Source organism: Esox lucius, chromosome 21 (assembly GCF_011004845.1).
Source record: "Esox lucius isolate fEsoLuc1 chromosome 21, fEsoLuc1.pri, whole genome shotgun sequence".
Lineage (NCBI taxonomy): Eukaryota > Metazoa > Chordata > Actinopteri > Esociformes > Esocidae > Esox > Esox lucius.
In genome coordinates this window covers 31,950,487-31,973,230 of record NC_047589.1, presented here as the reverse complement: position 1 = coordinate 31,973,230, position 22,744 = coordinate 31,950,487, and the positions used below count along the sequence as shown (strand labels likewise).

General features: G+C 43.2%; 1 protein-coding gene across 2 annotated transcripts; it reads right to left on the bottom strand.

The window, feature by feature from the left end:
* Window positions 1–7,771: 7,771 nt before the first annotated feature.
* Window positions 7,772–21,174, bottom strand: sec22c (SEC22 homolog C, vesicle trafficking protein). 2 transcript variants are annotated; one of them, XM_013132366.4, is made up of 6 exons: window positions 20,971–21,174; window positions 19,346–19,554; window positions 16,747–16,910; window positions 12,935–13,114; window positions 12,502–12,620; window positions 7,772–11,907 (listed from the first exon to the last, which is right to left on the bottom strand). In XM_013132366.4, exons 2-6 carry the CDS (start codon window positions 19,522–19,524, stop codon window positions 11,641–11,643), a joined length of 909 nt encoding a protein of 302 aa, XP_012987820.1. In that variant the 5' UTR covers window positions 19,525–19,554; window positions 20,971–21,174; the 3' UTR covers window positions 7,772–11,640. The 2 variants fall into 2 exon arrangements, with proteins under 2 accessions (XP_012987820.1, XP_028972207.1); XM_029116374.2 differs by lacking the exon at window positions 7,772–11,907 and adding an exon at window positions 11,922–12,375.
* Between the last annotated feature and the right edge of the window lie 1,570 nt (window positions 21,175–22,744).

Below are 22,744 nucleotides of genomic sequence, written 5' to 3'. Positions count from 1 at the left end.
GATTGTTGCCACTGCATTTAGCTGGATCTATGCTGATTAGCCAAATTTTTTGACTCGATGTGTCTAACAATTGCACGCTTTTTCATGTGATTAGGAAAGAGAAACCCTGCCAGGGTTGCACCTTCAATGAGGAAAAATTAGTGACACTTTGCCAGCGGCCCCAAGCCCGGGTGGCATCCTCCCCGATGAGGTTTTGAGTGTCAGACACTTAATTTCCTGCATTCAGGTTAAATTTTAAGCACCAATTTTTGCTTTTTATGGAGAAATGTCAATGTCCTCTGCTACTCTCAACATGAATGTCATGGAAATAGAGCCAATAAGAGTAAATAACAGTTGCATCAATTATATTAAAGATTAAAACATCAGATAATAGACATAGGCAAGAAGTTTGGTCTTTGAAAACATGATTTCCCATTCCACCATTGAAAACTTTAAATCAAATTTAAAGACCCAACTTTTTTCTCCTGCTTTTAGTTCAGTCTGAGGTTGTCCCTTGGTTTTGGTGAGTGGCGTCGTTACGCCTGGGCGTCCGGGGCTGTAGCCTCGGATCTTTTATGAATAGCCCCTGATTTCAAATTGACCAAAAATTATAATAATAAAAATATAGCCCCTGATCTATTCATCTATAATTCCGATTGCGCATTATGACAATGTAGACGTATAGGCCACTAGCATGTACGTCGAAATCGAAGAGGACCAGTAGTCTGGACCTACTATGGAATCAGAGAGAATAGAAGAGGACCAGTAGTCTGGACCTACTATGGAATCAGAGAGAATAGAAAAGGACCAGAAGTCTGGACCTACTATGGAATCAGAGAGAATAGAAAAGGACCAGAAGTCTGGACCTACTATGGAATCAGAGAGAATAGAAAAGGACCAGTAGTCTGGACCTACTATGGAATCAGAGAGAATAGAAGAGGACCAGTAGTCTGGACCTACTATGGAATCAGAGAGAATAGAAGAGGACCAGTAGTCTGGACCTACTATGGAATCAGAGAGAATAGAAGAGGACCAGTAGTCTGGACCTACTATGGAATCAGAGAGAATAGAAGAGGACCAGTAGTCTGGACCTACTATGGAATCAGAGAGAATAGAAGAGGACCAGTAGTCTGGACCTACTATGGAATCAGAGAGAATAGAAGAGGACTAGTAGTCTGGACCTAAATGGAATCAGATAGAATAGAAAAGGACCAGTAGTCTGGACCTACTATGGAATCAGATAGAATAGAAAAGGACCAGTAGTCTGGACCTACTATGGAATCAGATAGAATAGAAGAGGACCAGTAGTCTGGACCTAAATGGTATCAGGTAGAATTGAAGAGGACCAGTAGTCTGGACCTAATATGGTCTCAGGTAGAATAGAACAGGACCAGTAGTCTGGACCTTGTATGTTTAAAGTTCAAGGGTTTATTTGTCATTTGCAATAACAAGTTGTGGCAATGAAATTCTTGGTTTTCCTACTCCCGACAGTACAGTCAAAAGTTAAAAAGTAACAGTAATTATAATTCAACAAGAAACCAGGCAAGCCTAGTTCAGCCGGACCGCAATAGAATTGACCTCTTGAGATTCAAACCCGGGTCGCTCAAGTGAAAGGCTGCATCGCTAACCACTACACCACAGAACTCTACGTTGGACAGGTGTCAGTATAGCCTCTATCCTGAACAAATCCTATTTTGCCACTGACTGTTTTAACAGCTAATTGGCCATTCGTGAATTATATTAATAGAGTTAAACTGACTAACGTTTCTTACTAAGTTTACTTCCACCACAAATAGCGTCTATGAACTGTTAGCTTTTGCCACTGGCCGTTTGAACAGAGTCTTAGCCAGTAATAGGCTTTACCAGTATCTACTAACTTACTGGACTAGTCACAGGAATTGAGCAATTGCTAGCGAGACTGAAGATGAACATTTCCATGCCAGAAACAGTCGCAATATAACTGTATAGGTTTCTGCCAGCAAAGTTTTCGTCAATACGGAATAATTCACAATGCGTACTTCGCTTCACCTGCAAGGAGATACGAACTCAGGACCTATAATTCACAAGCTTCTCTAACCACTACACTATTTAACAAGGGTCAGTCAGTCAGTCAGTAAGAGACATTCGCTCTTCTTAGGTTAGGCAAAAATCAAGAAGATAACACAAACAATCAGTAATAACACTATACAAAAACATGCATCAACAATAATAACTAGAAAACTATACAACCGTAGTGCAATGAAAAAGTGACAGGTGTGCATGATATAATTGGCAGATGAGGATGATATAAAGTCACAGGTGTGCATGGACTATGGATGGAAGGGAAGAGGGGTTCCTGAACTGAGCAGCCTAACAGCCTGTGGAAAGAAGCTGTCCTGTAGCCTGTTTGTTTTGGACTGAATACTCCTGTACCTTCTGACTGACAGCAGCTTGGTAAACAGTCCGTGTCATGGGTGGCTGGGATCTGTAATGATCCGTTTGCTCCTCCTCCTACACCTCTCTGTGTAGAGATCCTGCAGGGATGGCAGGTCAGACATTGTGATGCGCTCCCCTGTTTTAATCACCCTCTGAAGTGCTTTACGGTCGAGGGCTGTGCAGCTGCCATTCCAGGTGGTGACACAGCCGGTCAGGATACTCTCGATAGTGCATCTGTAGAAGTTGGTGATTATCCTGGAATCCATGCCAAAAAATGACTTAATGGGCATAGGAAGAAGAGCCATTTCCTGGCCTCCTTCACCACAACGTTAGAGTGATGAGACCAGGTCAAGTCATCGCTGATGTTGACCCAGAGGAACCAGATCTTGTGAAATCTACTGCAGATCCACTGATGTGTAGGGGGGCGTGGTCTCCCTGCCACTGCTTCCTGTGATCAACAATCATCTCCGTCGTCTTGCTGATATTGAGCTGGAGGTTGTTATCCTGACACCACGAAGTCAGTGACCTTACTTCGTCTCTATAGGCTGACTCGTCGTTGTCAGATTACAGGCCTATGATGGTGGTGTCGTCAGTAAACTTAACAATGGTGTTGGAGACATAAGTTGCCAGGCAGTCGTGAGTGAAGAGAGAGTACAGGAGCGGGCTCAACACACAGCCCTGGGGGGGAACCAGTACTGAGAGTCACTGAGGAGGAGGTGGCATTGCCCATCCGCACCACCTGGGGTCTGCCCATCAGGATGTTCAGGATCCATCTTCACATAGAGGGGTCGAGACCCAGATCCATGAGCTTCACAGCTAGGGAGTCTTTGATGTGTGTTTTAACTAGCCACTCAAAGCACTTCATAATGATTGGTGTGAGTGCTACAGGACAGTAGTCATTCATGATGATTGGTGTGAGTGTTACAGGGCGGTAGTCATTCATGATGATTGGTGTGAGTGCTACAGGGAGGTAGTCATTCATGATGATTGGTGTGAGTGTTACAGGGTGGTAGTCATTCATGATGATTGGTGTGAGTGTTACAGGGAGGTAGTCATTCATGATGATTGGTGTGAGTGTTACAGGGTGGTAGTCATTCATGATGATTGGTGTGAGTGCTACAGGGTGGTAGTCATTCATGATGATTGGTGTGAGTGCTACAGGGTGGTAGTCATTCATGATGATTGGTGTGAGTGCTACAGGGTGGTAGTCATTCATGATGATTGGTGTGAGTGTTACAGGGCGGTAGTCATTCATGATGATTGGTGTGAGTGTTACAGGGTGGTAGTCATTCATGATGATTGGTGTGAGTGTTACAGGGCGGTAGTCATTCATGATGATTGGTGTGAGTGCTACAGGGCGGTAGTCATTCATGATAATGGGTGTGAGTGTTACAGGGGTGTAGTCATTCATGATGATTGGTGTGAGTGCTACAGGGTGGTAGTCATTCATGATGATTGGTGTGAGTGCTACAGGGTGGTAGTCATTCATGATGATTGGTGTGAGTGCTACAGGGTGGTAGTCATTCATGATGATTGGTGTGAGTGCTACAGGGTGGTAGTCATTCATGATGATTGGTGTGAGTGTTACAGGGCGGTAGTCATTCATGATGATTGGTGTGAGTGCTACAGGGCGGTAGTCATTCATGATAATTGGTGTGAGTGTTACAGGGGTGTAGTCATTCATGATGATTGGTGTGAGTGCTACAGGGAGGTAGTCATTCATGATGATTGGTGTGAGTGCTACAGGGAGGTAGTCATTCATGATGATTGGTGTGAGTGTTACAGGGTGGTAGTCATTCATGATGATCGGTGTGAGTGTTACAGGGAGGTAGTCATTCATGATGATTGGTGTGAGTGCTACAGGGGGTAGTCATTCATGATGATTGGTGTGTATGTTACAGAGCGGTAGTCATTCATGATGATTGGTGTGAGTGTTACAGGACAGTAGTCATTCATGATGATTGGTGTGAGTGCTACAGGACAGTAGTTATTCATGATGATTGGTGTGAGTGCTACAGGGCGGTAGTCATTCATTCAGAGGACTTCCTGCTTTTTTAGCACAGGAACAATGATGGACTTTTTGAAGCAGGTGGGGACCACTGACTGACATAGCGATAGGTTGAAGATATCAGCAAAGACATCAGCCAGTTGGTCAGCACAGACCTTGAGAACACGGACTGAGATGTTGTCTGGTCCAGGAGCCTGACTTTTTGCAGTTTTTATTGCCTTCCTGAGATCATACCGGGATTTCTTATAATTGTCCATGCTGCCAGAGTTGAATGCTGCAGTCCGTGCCTTTAGCATTGCACAGATACCACTGTTGACCCACGGTTTTTGATTAGGAAATGATTTTGTAGTACATACTACAACGTCATCGATACATTTGCTAATAAAACCGGTCACTGACTCTGTGTATTCATTGATATTGCCTCCAGACACCCCTCGGAACATTTCCCTGTCTGTGGTGAGGAAACACGTAAATCAGCGTCCGATTCGTCCGTCCAACGTTGAATGGACCTCGTCACTGGCTTCTCTTGTTTTAGCCTCTGCTTGTAACCAGGAAGCAACAGTTTCGACGCGTGGTCTGATTTGCCGAAAGCAGGACGGGGGAGGGCCTTATATCCATGATGAAATGGAGAGTAGACAGAGTAGAAATGTACACTGTTATACAAGCTGTACACTCACTACTTTAAATAGTAGCAAAGTGTAATTTCTTTAGTGTGGTCACATGAAAAGATATTATGAAATATTTGCAAAAATTCGAGGGGTGTACTCACTTTTGTGAGATTCTGTAAGTTATTTGCAGAACAGAGTGGGGAATGATGTAATAGGGGCTTGTGTTGGTTCCAGCTGGCTCTGCAGGGGTGAAGGGAGGTGTCAGTGATGATTTATAGATGTAACAGGACTTCATGATGACCGAGGTCAGTACATGCTACATCTAAAGTACAAGTCGCTGTGACTGATTGTGATGGAGGACTGATTGTGCCGACTATGGGATTTGTGTCCCATTTTAACCCCAGACTCAACAAATCAATCAATCAATCAAATGTATTTATAAAGCCCTTTTTACAACAGCAGTTGTCACAAAGTGCTTTACAGAGACACCCGGCCTTAAACCCCAAGGAGCAAACAACAGTAGTGTTGAATTTCAGTGGCTAGGAAAAACTCCCTAAGAAGGTCGAATTTTAGGAAGAAACCTAGAGAGGACCCAGGCTCAAAGGGGTGACCAGTCATCTTCTGGCTGTGCCGGGTGAGATATTAAGAGTCCAATTGGAATAATAAATACATTTCACTGGGATAAATCCAGAGTCTATTTGATTTTAGACTAGGTCAGAAGTATGACCAGGTGGACAAGGACAGGGACAGCAACAGGCCCCCCAAACCAGGTAATCCGCAGGTGTGGACCAGGACCTCATCTCCTCCTAAAATTTTAAACTGGAAGAGACTGAGAAAAGTTAGTAGTACATCCCTCATATCCCCCAGCACAATAATATAGCAGCGTAACACCTTGGAACTGAGACAGGGGGGGTCCGGTGACACTGTGGCCCTACCCGGGGGAGGCCCCGGACAGGGCCCAACAGGCAGGAAATCAATCCACCCACATTGCCAGGCATCAACCAAAGGGACACCCACCAACCGCAACCCCCCTGAATGAGGGCTGAGTATTGCCAGCGGAGTACAGCCCAATTGCACAAGTGCGCAACAGAGAGTCAACAACAAGCCAGTGACTCTTCCCCCGAAAGGCATTGGAGGGAGGGCATCCCAGTGGCGATGAGAGACCACCTGGCAAGACAGCAAGGGTGGACAGTATCAAGCCTACTGGTCACCTTCACACCCCCGGGCCAGGCTACACCTAATCATAGACCATGCTGTAGAGATGAGTCTTTAGTAGACACTTGAAAGTTTGCACTGAGTTTGCATTTCTAACCTTAATTGGCAGATCATTCCACAGGAGTGGAGCTCTATGAGAAAAGGCGCTGCCCCCGGGTGTTTGTTTAGAAATTCTAGGTACAATAAAAAGGCATGCATCTTGCAATCTAAGGTTATGTGTAGGTATGTATGGCTGGATCATTTCAGCAAGGTAAGTAGGAGCAAGTCCATGTATTGATTTATAGGTTAAGAGTAAAACCTTAAAATCAGCCCTAACCCTAACAGGCAGCCAATGTAAGGACGCCAGGATAAATAGTGAACAACTTTCATCAAAATTTGTGCATTGTAGAATATATTGTAATCTTAGTTGCAGCCATGGAGTTTTTGTCAGTAATTGTTTTGGAAAGGTTTATTTCCTTTGAGAAGTGAAGGAAAACTAATCAGATCCAGTCTGTAATAGAGAGGAATGAACTGACTAGCCAGGAAGATTTTTTTAAATTTTTATTATTCACACTCAGAACTTCAGAGTTAAGAGGACTCACTTCACATTACAAAGACACCGTAAGAAAATATAACTTTGTAGAAATCGGACCGCATTGTCAATAATGTAATACCTTTCTGGATAGAGACAACATTAATTCATCCAGTGTGTCTGTCAGTGTGTGTAACTGCAGTCATAGAGTTATTATTATTAATAACTGGATTATTATTATTCTGGATCAAACAGCATCAACAGGCTGATTCAGACAGTCAGAAGTGTCGTAGGGCTGATTCAGACACATCATTAGGCTGATTCAGACAGGGAGTCAGAAGCATCATTAGGCTGATTCAGACAGGGAGTCAGAAGCATCATTAGGCTGATTCAGACAGGGAGTCAGAAGCATCATTGGGCTGATACAGACACATCATTAGGCTAATTCAGACAGGGAGTCAGAAGCATCATTAGGCTGATTCAGACAGGGAGTCAGAAGCATCATTGGGCTGATTCAGACAGGGAGTCAGAAGTGTTATTAGGCTGATTCATTCATCAGGACTGACCCATTCTTCAGGAGGAATCAACCAGTGAAGTTAAATGTTCCACCTAGTTGTATAAATAAACAGCAGATGCTTCTGAACTGTGACATCCATGCTAGAACACGTTGTCTCCCTATTTGGGCCTCTAAGCATCTCTATGCTTTTACCACGCTCTGAACCAACCATTAATGACCTGTTCTACCATATCGTGGTTCCAGTCAGGAGACGGGCCAACGCGAGTATGGAGATCTGAGCGGTGGTTGGCTGCCCCCTGGTGGTAGAATAAAGCACAGAACGCTGACAATATCACAGCACACCACTGGTGAAAGATGCAGTATTTAATGACGTCAGTTCCACTACAAACTGCAGGAATTACACCAAGCACCTGTCTACATGTCGTATATTTGGTTGGTACATTGAATAGTTACACTGATTGGGGTAGAAAGGCCCTGCCTCCTCCCCTTAATGAAGCTAGTTCATCAAAACACAAGGCTTTTACCAAAGCCTGCAGTTTAATAAATATCTCAAAGCTGCCACTGGGGACACCAGGGTTCTGGCTTTGCTTCTTCAATCCATTTTAATGGAACTGAATCTTGTGTAAAGGACGTTCAAAAGAACATGCAGAAGGTGGCTAACATGGACCCTCTGAAGACTACAGGACGAAACTGGTGAAAGATGAATATTTAAACCTTTATCGTCACCAGTAAACTGTCAGAGTACAGTTACCAAGGGAACATCTCAGGTAGGTCACGCTGCCAGTGCCAGAAAGTTACAAATCCAAAACAGCACCCTATTCGCTTCATACTCATTTCAAACCAAAAGCCCTTTTTGACCTGGTCAAAAGCAGGGCACTATTTAGGCAATAGTGTGTAATTTGGGATTATATGTGTTTAACAGGCCTACTGCAGCTGTTTGGCCTTCATGGAATGGCTTGGTAGCATTTAGGCATTGAAGCTTTGAACCGTATATTAGAAATAGTACATCAGAAGAACTTGAACAGTGTTTAGTTTAAAATCTCAATTTACAAAGATTACAGCAACAATTAACAACATTGTTAATTTGGTCAACTTGATGAGTTCATCTTTTAGACAGTTGTATTCTTTGTTTCCATTAGAAAATGTAAACAGAAAAATGCAAAACACTCAATAGGCAAACAACATGTCACAAACTGAATCTCTTGTCAAACAATATTATGAAAGACATAAAACATTTATATCAAACAGCCAACGCTGATTAAAACATTAAGACTCTCTTCCAAAAAAGGACTCCTTGACATTAGCAGCCTTCAACATAGGAAATTAATACAATAAACCCATTATAGGTCAGTTAGAGCAGCAGGTACTACACAGTAATAACACATCCAATGGCCCTCCTGTAAAGTATTGGCACCCTGATACTTTATTCAAATAATGAACCATTTGCAACTGAACAACATCTGAATTATTTACTAAATAACAGAAATGGTCCCGTCAATATTACTGGCCCCTTCTAGAATTAACTATTTCAAAAGGGTGATTCTACTTGAATTTGAAAGTACCTGTGATAAGTTTCAGTTTCTGTAATATGAAAATCACTCAACCAGTCCATACAGAGAAAAGGACTCATTCTCCTGTTGTGTGTCACTGGGTTTGTATCAATGAGCATGGAGAACAGATCCAGAGAATTGCCTGGGGAGGTCAGACAACATTCCAGCTAAGCACAATCTCAAGGCAACAAGTCCATGTGCACGAGGAGAGAGAGAGGGCCAAAATGCCAGCGCACGAGAAAGGCCTCATCCATGGCAATGGGAGTCCAGGGTGCAAATCATTTTGTCAATGTCATTTCTGTTCATTTTCTGATTTAAAATGATATATTAGGTACCGGATCAAAAGCAAAGGTTTTAATATTAACAGTGAGTAAAAACATTGTGGACACCAAACACTTGTGTCAATTTCAATATATTCTCAGAGACAAATGAAGTAATTTAAAGAAAGCAGAAAGGAGCCAATATGTCCGTCCATGAGCGATGATACAGACCTGTTGAGGTTATCAGCACTTAAAAGCAGCTATAACACTGTTCTGACTGATTCAGACTTATTAAACACCTCAGGATTAAGTGGCAGCATCTAACATTGCAATACAAATTTCAGAACCATATCAAATCTAAAAAGTATTTCCACTCACTTGCCAGTTCAATAGTCATTAGACAACTTGTAACAAAATCCAAGTGTATTGCAAAGTCATTGTTCTCTGATTTAAAACAAACAGGACATTCCACTACAGTGCTGTATCTGAGAAACAGGATCTACATATCTCTCCCTGAATGTCTCAGACTCTTGAGTTAATTTCAGTAGAAAGGGTTTGAATATTTTACAGGCATAACATCAGTACAATTTCCTCTTAAATTGAAGGAAAGAAAGTCAGCTTTTTTCTGATCATGGGTCACACATCTGTTCAAATTCTTTATATTAGGAATTATTCACCTAATTACACACAGTAAAAAACAACATGTTGTTCAATATGAACAGAGCCCTTAGAGATGAGGAGATAAAGATATTTGCAAAGACAGACAGTAAGGCTTCAGAATCACAACTATCTGCTTCTATCACTACAAAATGCAACCGCAGCAAAAATATTTAGCATATTAAACTCATAATAGCTACTGTATTAAATATAACTTAATTTCCCTATATTTAGATGTTAGCCAGATTGCTTCAGACATCACAAATAAAATCATACCCACACTGTAACCAAGCAACATAACCAGCAGTATAATATATACTTGAACCAAACACTTGATCCAATATAACAATAAAGAATCTCACTTTCTAAGCTAGAAAACCCTGAACTCCAATTCCTTGAGAAATAAACAACTTAACTTTCTACAAAGTAAAACAGTGACCACTATATTAAGGGATCATTATACATTATAACACATTATAAATTAAATAGGATGTGAAGCACCCCTTGCTCTGTAAACTTTCTGCATCAACATCACATGATTTTATTGTCATCACAAACAAATACTTTGGCCAGACACTTTGATTCATCAATTCAATAGAAGCAAAAATACACATTGTTAACCAGAGCTCATGACAGGCTAGAGGGGCTAGTTCGGTTTCGTGGACCTCCTCCCCATAAGGGAAGCCCTGCTCCTATTGGTTTATTCCAGCTGGAATTGTGTAACACAGCCTGAGAAATTTGAATGCATGCACTTGACGTTAGCCAAAAAGTACAGCAGGTTATATACTAGGAGAGCACTCCCACCATCCGTCTGTCCTTTCACTTCAGCCGCCAGGAGTTTCAAAGATTCCATCTTTTTTGGGGGAAACCAAAAGAGCATGGACATTTGCATCCCTAACAACCTTTTTTTCAAGGATCCCATTGCCACTCTGATCGTCTGGGTATGGACGGCGAGACCCATGACCAATGTGAGGTTCGTCTGGGTTCTTGCCACGCATGATGTTGAGTGTGTACATTCACATTTCTCAGGCTGAGCAGCACAGGTACAGCTGGGATACACCAAAATGAGCAGAGCTCTCAGTGTCTCTGCTCCACTGAGTTACAGAACTCCAGTAACTACGGCTACACTAACACAGAACTTTAGCAGCTCACAGCTATCATCAGTATTTTGCCTAAAACATCAGTTAGTGAGCTGGAGCCCTGGTCTGATCGGTCAGTTAGTGAGCTGGAGCCCTGGTCTGATTGGTCAGTTAGTGAGCTGGAGCCCTGGTCTGATGGGTCAGTTAGTGAGCTGGAGCCCTGGTCTGATCGGTCAATTAGTGAGCTGGAGCCCTGGTCTGATTGATCAGTTAGTGAGCTGGAGCCCTGGTCTGATGGGTCAGTTAGTGAGCTGGAGCCCTGGTCTGATCGGTCAATTAGTGAGCTGGAGCCCTGGTCTGATTGATCAGTTAGTGAGCTGGAGCCTTCACATCACAAATCCAAATGACCAAATGTAGACTTCATTTGTAGAAACAGATTTGAGGAACCTCTCAAAATCATCCCTCTAGTGACTCCTCAAACCAGCCTTGGACGCCATGTATTTTTAGTGCAAATACACATGTAAATAAATCAACAGAACAAATTAAAGAAATGTTAATTCCAGTAATAAAAGGATGTCAAACTGACCGCTAGCACACATCACCATGTGGTGTGGGTCCTTCTCTCCTTTCTGGATGTAGTCAGAGGCAGAAGAGGAACTGACCTCCAAAATCCTAATCTTTCCACTCTAAATCACTGAATTAAGTAGATTATTCTGAGCTGATATTGCTCTGGTGTCTAATAGTACATGGCTTGCGTCATTAATCTTAAAAAGGTATCCACTAACTTGGATGTAAACTGCCTACAGTATTGGTGCGACACGCTAAACAGTCCCCCATTTCCTCAGACTCCACAGTCATTGGTTCTGTCGTGAAGTTTCCTGTTGAGGGTGAGCAGGGTGGCGAGGACGGCCACTCCCAGGTGGAACAGGAACTGCCAGACGTTTCTCAGACCAAACAGGAAGCAGTTACAGAGCACTATGACACTCAGTAGGCTGAAAGACTTGACCTTCTTCAGAGGGGAGTGGAACAGGTACAGATGACACTGACACAGGCAGCAGAAGAACGCCAGCAGGAATGCCCCCACATTCCAGACCCCTTCATAATCATCCTAGGTCAGAACACAAGAAACCCCTTCATAATCATCCTAGGTCAGAACACAAGAAACCCCTTCATAATCATCCTAGGTCAAAACACAAGAAACCCCTTCATAATCATCCTAGGTCAAAACACAAGAAACCCCTTCATAATCATCCTAGGTCAAAACACAAGAAACCCCTTCATAATCATCCTAGGTCAAAACACAAGAAACCCCTTCATAATCATCCTAGGTCAAAACACAAGAAACCCCTTCATAATCATCCTAGGTCAAAACACAAGAAACCCCTTCATAATCATCCTAGGTCAAAACACAAGAAACCCCTTCATAATCATCCTAGGTCAAAACACAAGAAACCCCTTCATAATCATCCTATGTCAAAACACAAGAAACCCCTTCATAATCATCCTAGGTCAAAACACAAGAAACCCCTTCATAATCATCCTAGGTCAAAACACAAGAAACCCCTTCATAATCATCCTAGTTTAAAAATATGATGGATATTATACAGTCTAGGATCACCAACTCAGATTGACAGTGGGAGAGACGTCAGTAAACTGAGAATCTGAAAAGGTAGCATTTGTGCCTGGGGCTGACAAAGTGTACCTGGAAGGTGTATTCTGTAAGGTGAACTCCCCTAATGAGGTTGAGAGAAGCACACATGATGTTGAGGACCAAGGAGAGGATTCCTGGGGCGGTGACCGGCTCTAACCTCAGATTCTGACCTGGACCAAAGATACGACACAGATTCAAGCTCTGATATGACGCAATAGATGAAACACAGACTTACCATGAAAGAAAAAACAGTATCACAAAAGTGGATCCAGCATCACCAACGGAGGGCCTGTTTACGCCTCAGCCTGGGTACCAGCCTGTTTACGCCTTAGCCTGGGTACCAGCTTGTTTACGCCTTAGCCTGGGTACCAGCCTGTTTATGCCTCAGCCTGGGTACCAGCCTGTTTATGCTACAATTACATCCCTGTGGAAATCATTTATCAGATGCTACTGAGTTAGACACTTTAAACAACATTATTCTTACCAGAGTCAGGAAGTTGCTCTGCATGTCCATTGGATGCCTTGTTGGTAAGCTCCACCTCTTCCGGGGTGAGGATCTGCAGTGGGCGTGTCTTCAGATCCTCCTGGACCTCAGTCAATGTCACCTCCAGGGCTGGAGCTCCCTTCTGGTTGTACTGCTGCTGCAGCCGAGCTATACTGTTGTCTAGGAAACAGAAGTCACAAAGGTCCCATTAGACAAGCTTATTTTAATGTGCCTGTTTAAGTTAGGGTCAGGGTTACTGGTGGGACTTTGTGTGTGTAGCTTGGGGAGAGTGCAAATGGTCAAGTTTACTTTGATTTTATTTTTTTATCCATAATGGATGAACCAATTATATCCTTGATGATTGAACTCTGCAACCACTTAACACCAGATACTGGGTATCTTCCCAGTTGCTGCTCTGCCACAGCTGTATGGCAGACATCTTCAGGTCCTACTTGCGTCAGGTTTTTGGCCCTTCGTCTTGTCTTCAGCATTTTAAAGGCGGAACTCTATTGGATTCAAATCAGGTCTTCGACTTGTTCAGGCAAGAAGTGCTGCACGATGAGGTTCCATCAAATGAGTTGAGAGGCATTTGGTTGTCTGTTTTGACATGTGACATACAGTTGTGCTCAAAAGTTTGAATACCCTTGAAGAATTGGTAATATACAGTGAGGGAAAATATGATTTTGCACGTTTGTCCACTGACAAAGAAATGATCAGTCTATAATTTTATTGGTAGGTTTATTTGAACAGTGAGAGGCAGAACAACAACAAAAAAATCCAGAAAAATGCATGTTAAAAATGTTAGAAATTGATTTGCATTTTAATTAGTGAAATAAGTATTTGACCCCTCTGCAAAACATGACTTAGTACTTGGTGGCAAAACCCTTGTTGGCAATCACAGAGGTCAGACGTTTCTTGTAGTTGGCCACAATAAGGTTTCGAGGCTGACGTTTGGCAACTTGAACCTTCAGCTCCCTCCACAGATTTTCTATGGGATTAAGGTCTGGGGACTGACTAGGCCACTCCAGGACCTTAACGTGCTTCTTCTTGAGCCACTCCTTTGTTGCCTTGGCTGTGTGTTTTGGGTCATTTTCATGCTGGAATACTCATCCAAGAACCATTTTCAATGCCCTGGCTGAGGGAAGAGGTTCTCACCCAAGATTTGACGGTACATGGACCCGTCCATCGTCCCTTTATGTGGTGAAGTTGTACTGTCCCCTTTGCAGAAAAACACCCCCAAAGCATAACGCTTCCACCTCGATGTTTGACGGTGGGGATGGTGTTCTTGGGGGCATAGGCATCATTCCCCCTCCTCCAAACACGACGAGTTGAGTTGATGCCAAAGAGCTCGATTTTGGTCTCTTCTGACCACAACACTTTCAGCCAGATCCTCCCGTGTAGGTCTGGGCTGATCCTCACCGTTCTCATGATCATTGCAACTCCACAAGGTGAGATCAATCAATCAAATTAATTTATAAATTCAGCAGATGTCACAAAGTGCTTTTACAAAACACCTGGCCTTAAACCCCAAGAGCAAACAACAGCAGTGTTGAATTTCAGTGGCTAGGAAAAACTCCCTAAGAATGTTGAAATTTTGGAAGAAACCTAGAGAGGACCAAGGCTCAGAGGGATGATCAGTCCTCTTCTGGCTGTACCAGGTGAACATATTAAGATTAAAATTTTAATAATTAATAAATGCGTGCGGGCTGAGTCTAGAAACTACTTAAACTTAGTCCAGGTCGGAAGCATGGCCAGATGGACAAGGACAGGGACAACACGGGGGAGGGGAGGGCTTCCTAGAGATCTTGCATGGAGCCCAAGACCGAGGGAGATTGACAGTTCTTTTATGTTTCTTCCATTTGCGAATAATCGCATCAACTGTTGTCACCTTCTCACCAAGCTGCTTGGCGATGGTCTTTTAGCCCATTCCAGCCTTGTGTAGGTATGCAAACTTATGAGCACAATTGTATCCTCTGCTGGTGGATATATCACATATGATATATCCCCCCCTTGCATATGATATATCCTGCTTCGCATATGATAGCTCCTCCCTCGCATAGGATAGATCCTCCCTCGCATATGATATACCCTCCTTCAAATATGATATATCCTACTTTAAGTATGATATATATACACACCGTTATATGATATATACTCTCATATATTGTTTGAAATATTTACGGTTCCTGATCTGTTGAACAGGTATTCTCTTCACGACTGAAGGTATTCTGCGGTCTTCCTTGGTCTACCAAGATGTTTGCTATTGATCTAACCCATTTATTTTTGTATCTGCTTCATAATGATCAACTTCTAAGGTTTTACTCTTAACCTATAAATCAATACATGGACTTGCTCCTACTTACCTTGCTGAAATGATCCAGCCATATATACCTACACGTAACCTTAGATCGCAAGACGCAGGCCTTTTAATTGTACCTAGAATTTCTAAACAAACAATTGGCGGCAGGGCCTTTTCTCATAGAGCTCCACTCCTGTGGAATGATCTGCCAATTAAGGTTAGAAATGCAAACTCAGTGCAAACTTTCAAGTGTCTACTAAAAACTCATCTCTACAGCACGGTTTATAATTAGGTGTAGCCTGGCCCGGGGGCGTGAAGGTGACCAGTAGGCTTGATACTGTCCACCCTTGCTGTCTTGCCAGGTGGGCTCTCGTCGCCACTGGGATGCCCTCCCTCCAATGCCCTTCGGGGGAAGAGTCACTGGCTTGTTGTTGACTCTCTATTGCGCACTTGTGCAGTTGGGCTGTACGCTACTAGCAATACTCGGCCCTCATTCAGGGGGGTTGCGGTTGGTGGGTGTCCCTTTGGTTGATGCCTGGCAATGTGGTTGGATTGATTTCCTGCCTGTTGGGCCCTGTCCGGGGCCTCCCCCGGGTAGGGCCACAGTGTCACCGGACCCCCCCGTCTCAGTTTCCAAGGTGTTACGCTGCTATATTATTGTGCTGGGGGACATGAGGGATGTACTACTAACTTTTCTCAGTTTCCTCCAATTTTAAATTTTAGAAGGAGATGAGGTCCTGGTCCACACCTGCGGATTACCTGGTTTGGGGGGACCGTTGCTGTTCCTGTCCTTGTCCACTTGGTCATACTTCTGACCTAGTCTAAAATCAAATATACTCTGGATTTAGCCAAGAGAAATTTATTTATTATTCCAATTGGACTCTTAATATCTCACCCGGCACAGCCAGAAGAGGACTGGTCACCCCTCTGAGCCTGGGTCCTCTCTAGGTTTCTTCCTAAAATTTGACCTTCTTAGGGAGTTTTTCCTAGCCACTGAAATTCAACACTACTGTTGTTTGCTCCTTGGGGTTTAAGGCCGGGTGTCTCTGTAAAGCACTTTGTGACAACTGCTGTTGTAAAAAGCGCTTTATAAATACATTTTGATTGATTGATTGATTGAACTTGCAGGCTATATAAAGTCAGCGGTTGCAAGAGAAACAGACTCAAAATAGAAAGGCATAGCCACGAATCAAAACTAAAAGGTGACATGTCTTGTAACAATGATTACACCTGCCTAATAAGAGACAGCAGTGAAGCCAATTGTCCAAATATTTACCCCAATTTTTTTTTGTAATGTATGAATCCAATATACTTGAAAATATCTTCTAAGCTGAGTCTGCACTTTACCCTCACAGTCACTGTACCATCTAAAGTGCCGGAATACCAAAAACAAAACAAAAAGGTCAAATACGTTTGAAGTTTCCTTTATATTGTATCTGACTCACTTTACATGAATTTGACATGTAAAGTGACCCCAAGCTCTGTGCCGACCCCTGACCTCTCCATGACGTACCGAACTCCAGAAAAGGGTACGGCCTGGTTGCCAGGGTAACCTTGGCCTTGTCGATGCGTGCTGTGAAGTCCCAGCGCAGATCCTCCAGGAAACAGAAGGCTGTGGCAGCAGGGAGGCTGGCACCACACACACTCATGTAAGACACACCCTCACTGGACAGGAAACTAGGGGGAGAAGAGGAGGTGGGGAGGGAAGAGAGGGCATTAGTAAACAAACAACTAGTCCCAGCTTGAACACAGCAGGCAGCAGTGGATGGCCTTGAACACTCCATCTCTTCACATGGGCTCTGTTCCGATGCCCTCATCAGCAAAACACGGAGACTGCTTTTGGTTCTGTCCAGTAGATTTGGTTTAATGGAGCTTCAGATTCTCCTTGCACCCAGTTCCCTGGCGCCAGTCACAGATCAAGCCTAACTCCAGTTTAAAACTCAAGCTCAATGGACAATTCATGGCACTGTATTTAGTCCTGGACTAGGCCTAACCTGTTTCCGGACAATGCTTTACCATCTACGTTGAGGGCTTTGTGCCCATTGAGTAGATTATATCCTTTACTTTTGAGATTTAAAAAACTTTATTTACCAAGCTTACTGATTTGGGCTTGGGGTCAAACTTATTAGTACATTTCTCGGACAATAGACTTTTGTCAATGTTAGTAGGGATGCCCGATGATATTGACACGACATCGGTATCGGCCGATAAAAGCTTAAAATGACCATCATCGGCAGATATGAATATTTCTGCTGAAGAGCCTTGCCGATATGGTGGCGTGTTTACTATGCGCACGTGACGACCGTGAACGTAGCATGAGTGCCGGCAACTTAAACTTCCAACATGTCGGCTGTGAGGAATTATTTCGAGATCTGTAAAAGGGATAACAAACTTGCTATTTGCAATACTTAGCACAAGTGATACGAGGAGGCGTAAAACAACACTCGTTCAACACTACAAATATGATTATGCATCTTAAGAGCCGTCATCCTGAGCAGCACCAATACTTTTTGAAAAGTAAGAACACATCAGCAGCCTCTACTTCAGCCCTTTTACAAAGCTAGAAAATACAGCAGCGACCACTCAAAGGTAAAAGAGCAGGCTAATGACGTACCTAGAGCCGCGGTATGCTATGCCTAGCCGGCGCTACTTTTCTGATGTGGCCTCACCTGAACCTGAGGGTTGTCGCCAGTCACATTGAAAGGCTCCTCGCTGGTGCTAGTCACATTAGCTTTACCACGGATATTTGTACATCAAACGTGAGTCCTGTTAGCATGTTGAGCCTCACTGCCCAGTGAATAGACGAAGACTTCACCCTTAAAAAAGCTGTCCTACACTCACAGGAATGCTCCGGTTCTCACACAGCAGCTGCAATTGCATCCGCATTTGATAATATGTTTGGGAAATGGAAAATAGAAAGAGTGCATGTCGTGTAACGTGACAATGCCCGAAACATGGCTAAAGTTATGGTGGAGTTTGGTGTGGCAAGTCTACCATGCATGGCACACGCTGCAACTGGTGGTGCATGAAGTTGTCCTGTCTCAGCGCAGCGTGGCAGATGTTGTGGCCGTGGGAAGGAGAATAGTTGGACATTTCAAGCACTCCCGGCTGGCATACAATCGGCTGGAGGATGTACAGAAAGTGCTCGGAATGTCGGTAAAACGACTTCAACAAGACGTCGCTATCAGATGGAATTCGACATTTTATATAATGCGAAGCTTGGTCGAGCAGAAGAGGGCACTAGTTGCTTATGCTGCTGATTTCGAGCTTCCTTCAACTTTGACGGCAAATCAGTGGGGAATTCTAGAAAATATGATCACACTTCTTGCCCCCTTTGAGCAGCTGACCAGAGATGTAATTTCTGCAGAGGCCTCTGCAGCTGATGTGATCCCCGCGGTTGTGGCACTGACATGACGGCGGAGCGACACGGACAGAGGCGTGCAGACCACCAAAACTACCCTGCTGGAAGCCGGAGCACAAAGTTTGTCAATGATTTGTTACAGGACTGTGTGTGGCTCACCAGACAATTTAAGGAGCTTGGTTTTAAGTTTGATTATACTTTAAAGTGGGTCCTAAGGACTGAAGTGTAGGTCTGGACTACAGCTGCTTTTTTGTGACCACTGTAAATTTCAGTACCAACTACTATGTCAGGGAAGCATTTGGCAGACCTGTTCAAGTAGGAGATGGATGTATATTATTTATTTGAAAATGCATTTTTTTAATCTATTTTACTCGTAAGGACTGAAGTTTAATGTGGCACTGGCATATCATTTATTCTCCTCCAAGTGAAATAATTTACCTATTTTTCAGGGGTGAATGTCTGTTTACATTTGTAAAATGATACATTTATGGTAGAATCAAATGTTGTTTGTCATGTGTATTGCCATATCTACAACACGAGTGTAATAAGGTAAAGGTAGTACAGGAGAGACTTGGATTTCTCTTCAGTAAAATTAAAGTGTATATACATCAGGGGGAAAATAATTATATCGGTATCAGCCAAAATGAGTTTGAAAATATCTGCCAAAATCCAATATCGTGCATCCCTAAATGTTAGTGAACTATTTCAAAAACAAGTTGACGTTGCTCTTTTCTTAGCATTTATTTCTTACTATATATTAAGGTCATGACCCTTGACCACCCCTCTGTCAGGGAACAGGCCAAGGGCTTTGGAAACCGTCCTCAGCTGCTGTTTCCTTTCCTGCAGCTCGGGGTTGTGATGGAAGTCTGTGGAGGCTGACAGGGGCAGACCATCCCTGACCCGAACCACCAAGGCAAACAGGATCAGCATGTTCCACAGAGATCGATGGGGTCATACAGCCTGCAAGGACACAATATCACACATGAAGATACTCAGTGCTACATTTGTGGTAGAACTAAAAATAAAATGTTTTAAACATCAATAATTGGCTTTAAACAGTTTAAAACAACAAGGCAACACTGTCACACAAACGGTCAGGGTGCTAGTATCAGACAGCTGGCATATTTTATGATCGACTGATTGTAGGGGCCTGGCCTAGACAGCCCACATTGTCTCCCTGGGGTTCAGAATGAATCGGGAGAACAGTTCGACCTCATCTCAACAGGTTCATTTTTGGGTCTTGTGTTGGAATTGTTTCGTTTAGATACACACTCTTTCTGCCGTGCCCTTTCCCTGCTGCATCCCAGGGCAGCAGTACGCCTTCGTCTCTGGGGGATGCAGTCTGGTCTGCTGTCCCTCTTGGGCTGTTGTGGCCAAACACCTGTCAAGTCACCTTCATCTGGTGCTCCAGGTGTCTCCTGCTTTGTAACCCTATGCATCCTTCCTGTACTTCGTTAGTTACGATGCATCCCAATCCATCTTTTGTGCCATGATGCCATGCTCGAATCAGGTTTTTGAATTCAACCGACACAAATGGTGCATATAAACACGGAACAGGACAGAGAGCATGCAGACAGCGGACTCAAAGGGAAGGGCACGAAAGGGAAGTAGTTTGCAGGCCGGATGTGTGGCAGGGTGATTTCTGGGCAGCGTCTGTTCTACTGGGTCAAGGTGGCCAATTCTATGTCTCATCAGAGGCCAAGGCCAGACCCCCTACTGGCGAGCGATAAATTACTCGACTTTTTCTAACTTAAGCCGAGTCTGTGTGTAGGTTCTATAAAGATGTGTCTATCATATCCCTCAATAAATGAATACATGGGATTTATTACAAGCATCCTGCGTCTAATTATCATTCATAAACATGTATTTTTCTTATCGAATGCTGCCTGCATTTTGGTCAGTTGTTTTCCCTGCCAAAGAAAACAGCCGCTGGTCGCAGTTCTGAGCTGGAGCTCCATGCATTAAATCAGTGATCATATTGTAGGAATCCGCAGCCAGACGACTCGTTACTTTGGAGTCATTAGAAAGCATCGTTCAAAAAAAATTTTTGGAATAGAAAACAAAAAAACGAATGATAAACGTTGGAATATGCATGTTAGGTAAAACTTAATCAACCAACGCGCATGAAAGTCCAGTACTGGTTATTTAAATGTTCTATTGCACTATCAAACAAATAAAGATATGCTAACGTTAGCTAGCTACAGTAACAATTGAAGCCACGTTTTATTCCAACCAGTGATGTGCAAGTCTCAGTGGCGATGTTCTACATCTCTCGTTTTGTAAATTGCTTTTAAGTCAACATCACATACTGTATGTATTGCTTGTTGCGTGCAGAGGCGGTTAGCTAGCTGGCTAACGTAAGCTTGTTAACCTTACCTCAACATCTTTTGAAAGGTTTCCTTGACGCAGATTATTATAATTGAAATACAGTAGATTAACTTTAGCCGTTTTGCTAACTACCGCATATTTACAAATAATTAAAGTACACTGTTGCAGCTTGCTTGATAGTTCACATTTCGCGATGAGATAATGGGAAAGGATTAAAACAAAATATTCTTCCGGGTTCACCAAAGCATTTTTAAAGAAACAGTTGCTCGAAATATTTTTATATTTTCGACACATTTGCAATGCGTTTTAGATTCCTGGTACGTTCATCCAACTCGTCTTCATTACATCTTACAACCCCGTTTCCCAAAAAGTTGGTATGCTGCGTGAAATACAAATAAAAACTGAATGCAATGATGTGTAAATCATTTAATTGAAAATGATAGTCTACAAAGACAACATATCAAATGTTGAAACTGAGAAATGTTTTTGGAAAAATACATGTCCATTTTGATGCCAGCAGCACGTTTCAAAACAATTGGGACAGGGGCATATTCACCACTGTTGTATATGACCTCTTCTTTTAACAATAATCTGAAACCGTTTGGGAACTGAGGAGAACAATTGTTGTAGTTTTGAACTTGAAATGTATTCCCATTCTTGCTTGATATAGGATCTAAGTTGCTCAAAAGTTCGGAGTACCCTCGTCGTATTTGTCGTTTCGGCGCCATATAGGATGCATACCAGTAAAGCTACAAAACTCCCTCTTGCTACTGATGTGTTTATTTAACACATCAACAAACAGGGTGGCTCCACAAAATACTTTTAGCGACAGAGCGGCTTGCTTCTACCAGGTGTTGTAGTACACATACTGGAGAGAGAGACATTGTGTAATAGCTCTCCTTCTCTCTCACACACATGTAAAATTATCACTGTCACATTTACAAACCTAAATTAGGAATTCAACCAAGCACAGAACCAATGTGCCTACAGGGCCATATGCGAACAGCAATGAGCTCAACACCACTGAAAGCCACAACTAAGCGGAAAGACAACTTTTTAGGGATACAGATCCATTCTATGACAACAACCTTAATAGATAAGCATGGACACACTGACACTCATCACCATCTATATCAATCGATCCAGCACAAAAATATGACCAATGCACGGACCAGCACCACAAAGGCAGGATGATAAAATATGCTTTCACTCACCAAGGCTGAGGGCTCACTTGAAGAGAAAGGTGGCACGGCGGTTCTTCCTCTGGGCAAACTTTTCGATTACTTTGGGAATTAAGTCATGTAGCTGCTGAATCAGCTGGCTTTTGGTGGACAACATGGCCAATGCGTTGAGTCGCGGCTGTCCCATGGTATTGCGAGTGAAGGTTTTTACCCTCTTCAAGGTGGAAAAGTTCCTCTCTGACTCGGTTGTCTTCACAGGTGTTATGATAATTTTCACCAGAGTGACGGTCTCAGAAAAAGCCTCCTTTGGGTTGTTCTTATGGATGGATCTTAACAGAGACAGGGCAGTCTTACTAGTGTGAAGCTCAGTGTGGCGGTTCAGAGTGGTCATCTCAGACTTCAACTTTTCCTCATTTCCTAGAGGCAATAGTTTCACCGCACAGTCAAGCTCAGATGTAGGGAATGATAGGACAAATTGTGGGAAGAACGAACTGTCAACCAGCTTGGCAGCGATCAGGTGGTCACTTTGTGAAAACCTCTGCTCCACCTGGGAGATGACTGTCGCATTCCTCCTTCATCACCGTGCTGTGTTGGTTACTTGTCGGCCTGGCTCGTCTGTTCCATCGTGAACGGTGGCAGCC

Bases quoted from the DNA above. Each gene is read 5' to 3' on its own strand.
- sec22c (XM_013132366.4), bottom strand. From the start codon at position 19,524: ATGCTGATCCTGTTTGCCTTGGTGGTTCGGGTCAGGGATGGTCTGCCC. The intron at 16,911-19,345 runs GTAAGAAATAAA...TTCTCCCCCTAG, and splicing joins GGTCATGACCTTAATATATA to TTTCCTGTCCAGTGAGGGTG. The intron at 12,621-12,934 runs GTAAGAATAATG...TCTTTGGTCCAG, and splicing joins AGAGCAACTTCCTGACTCTG to GTCAGAATCTGAGGTTAGAG.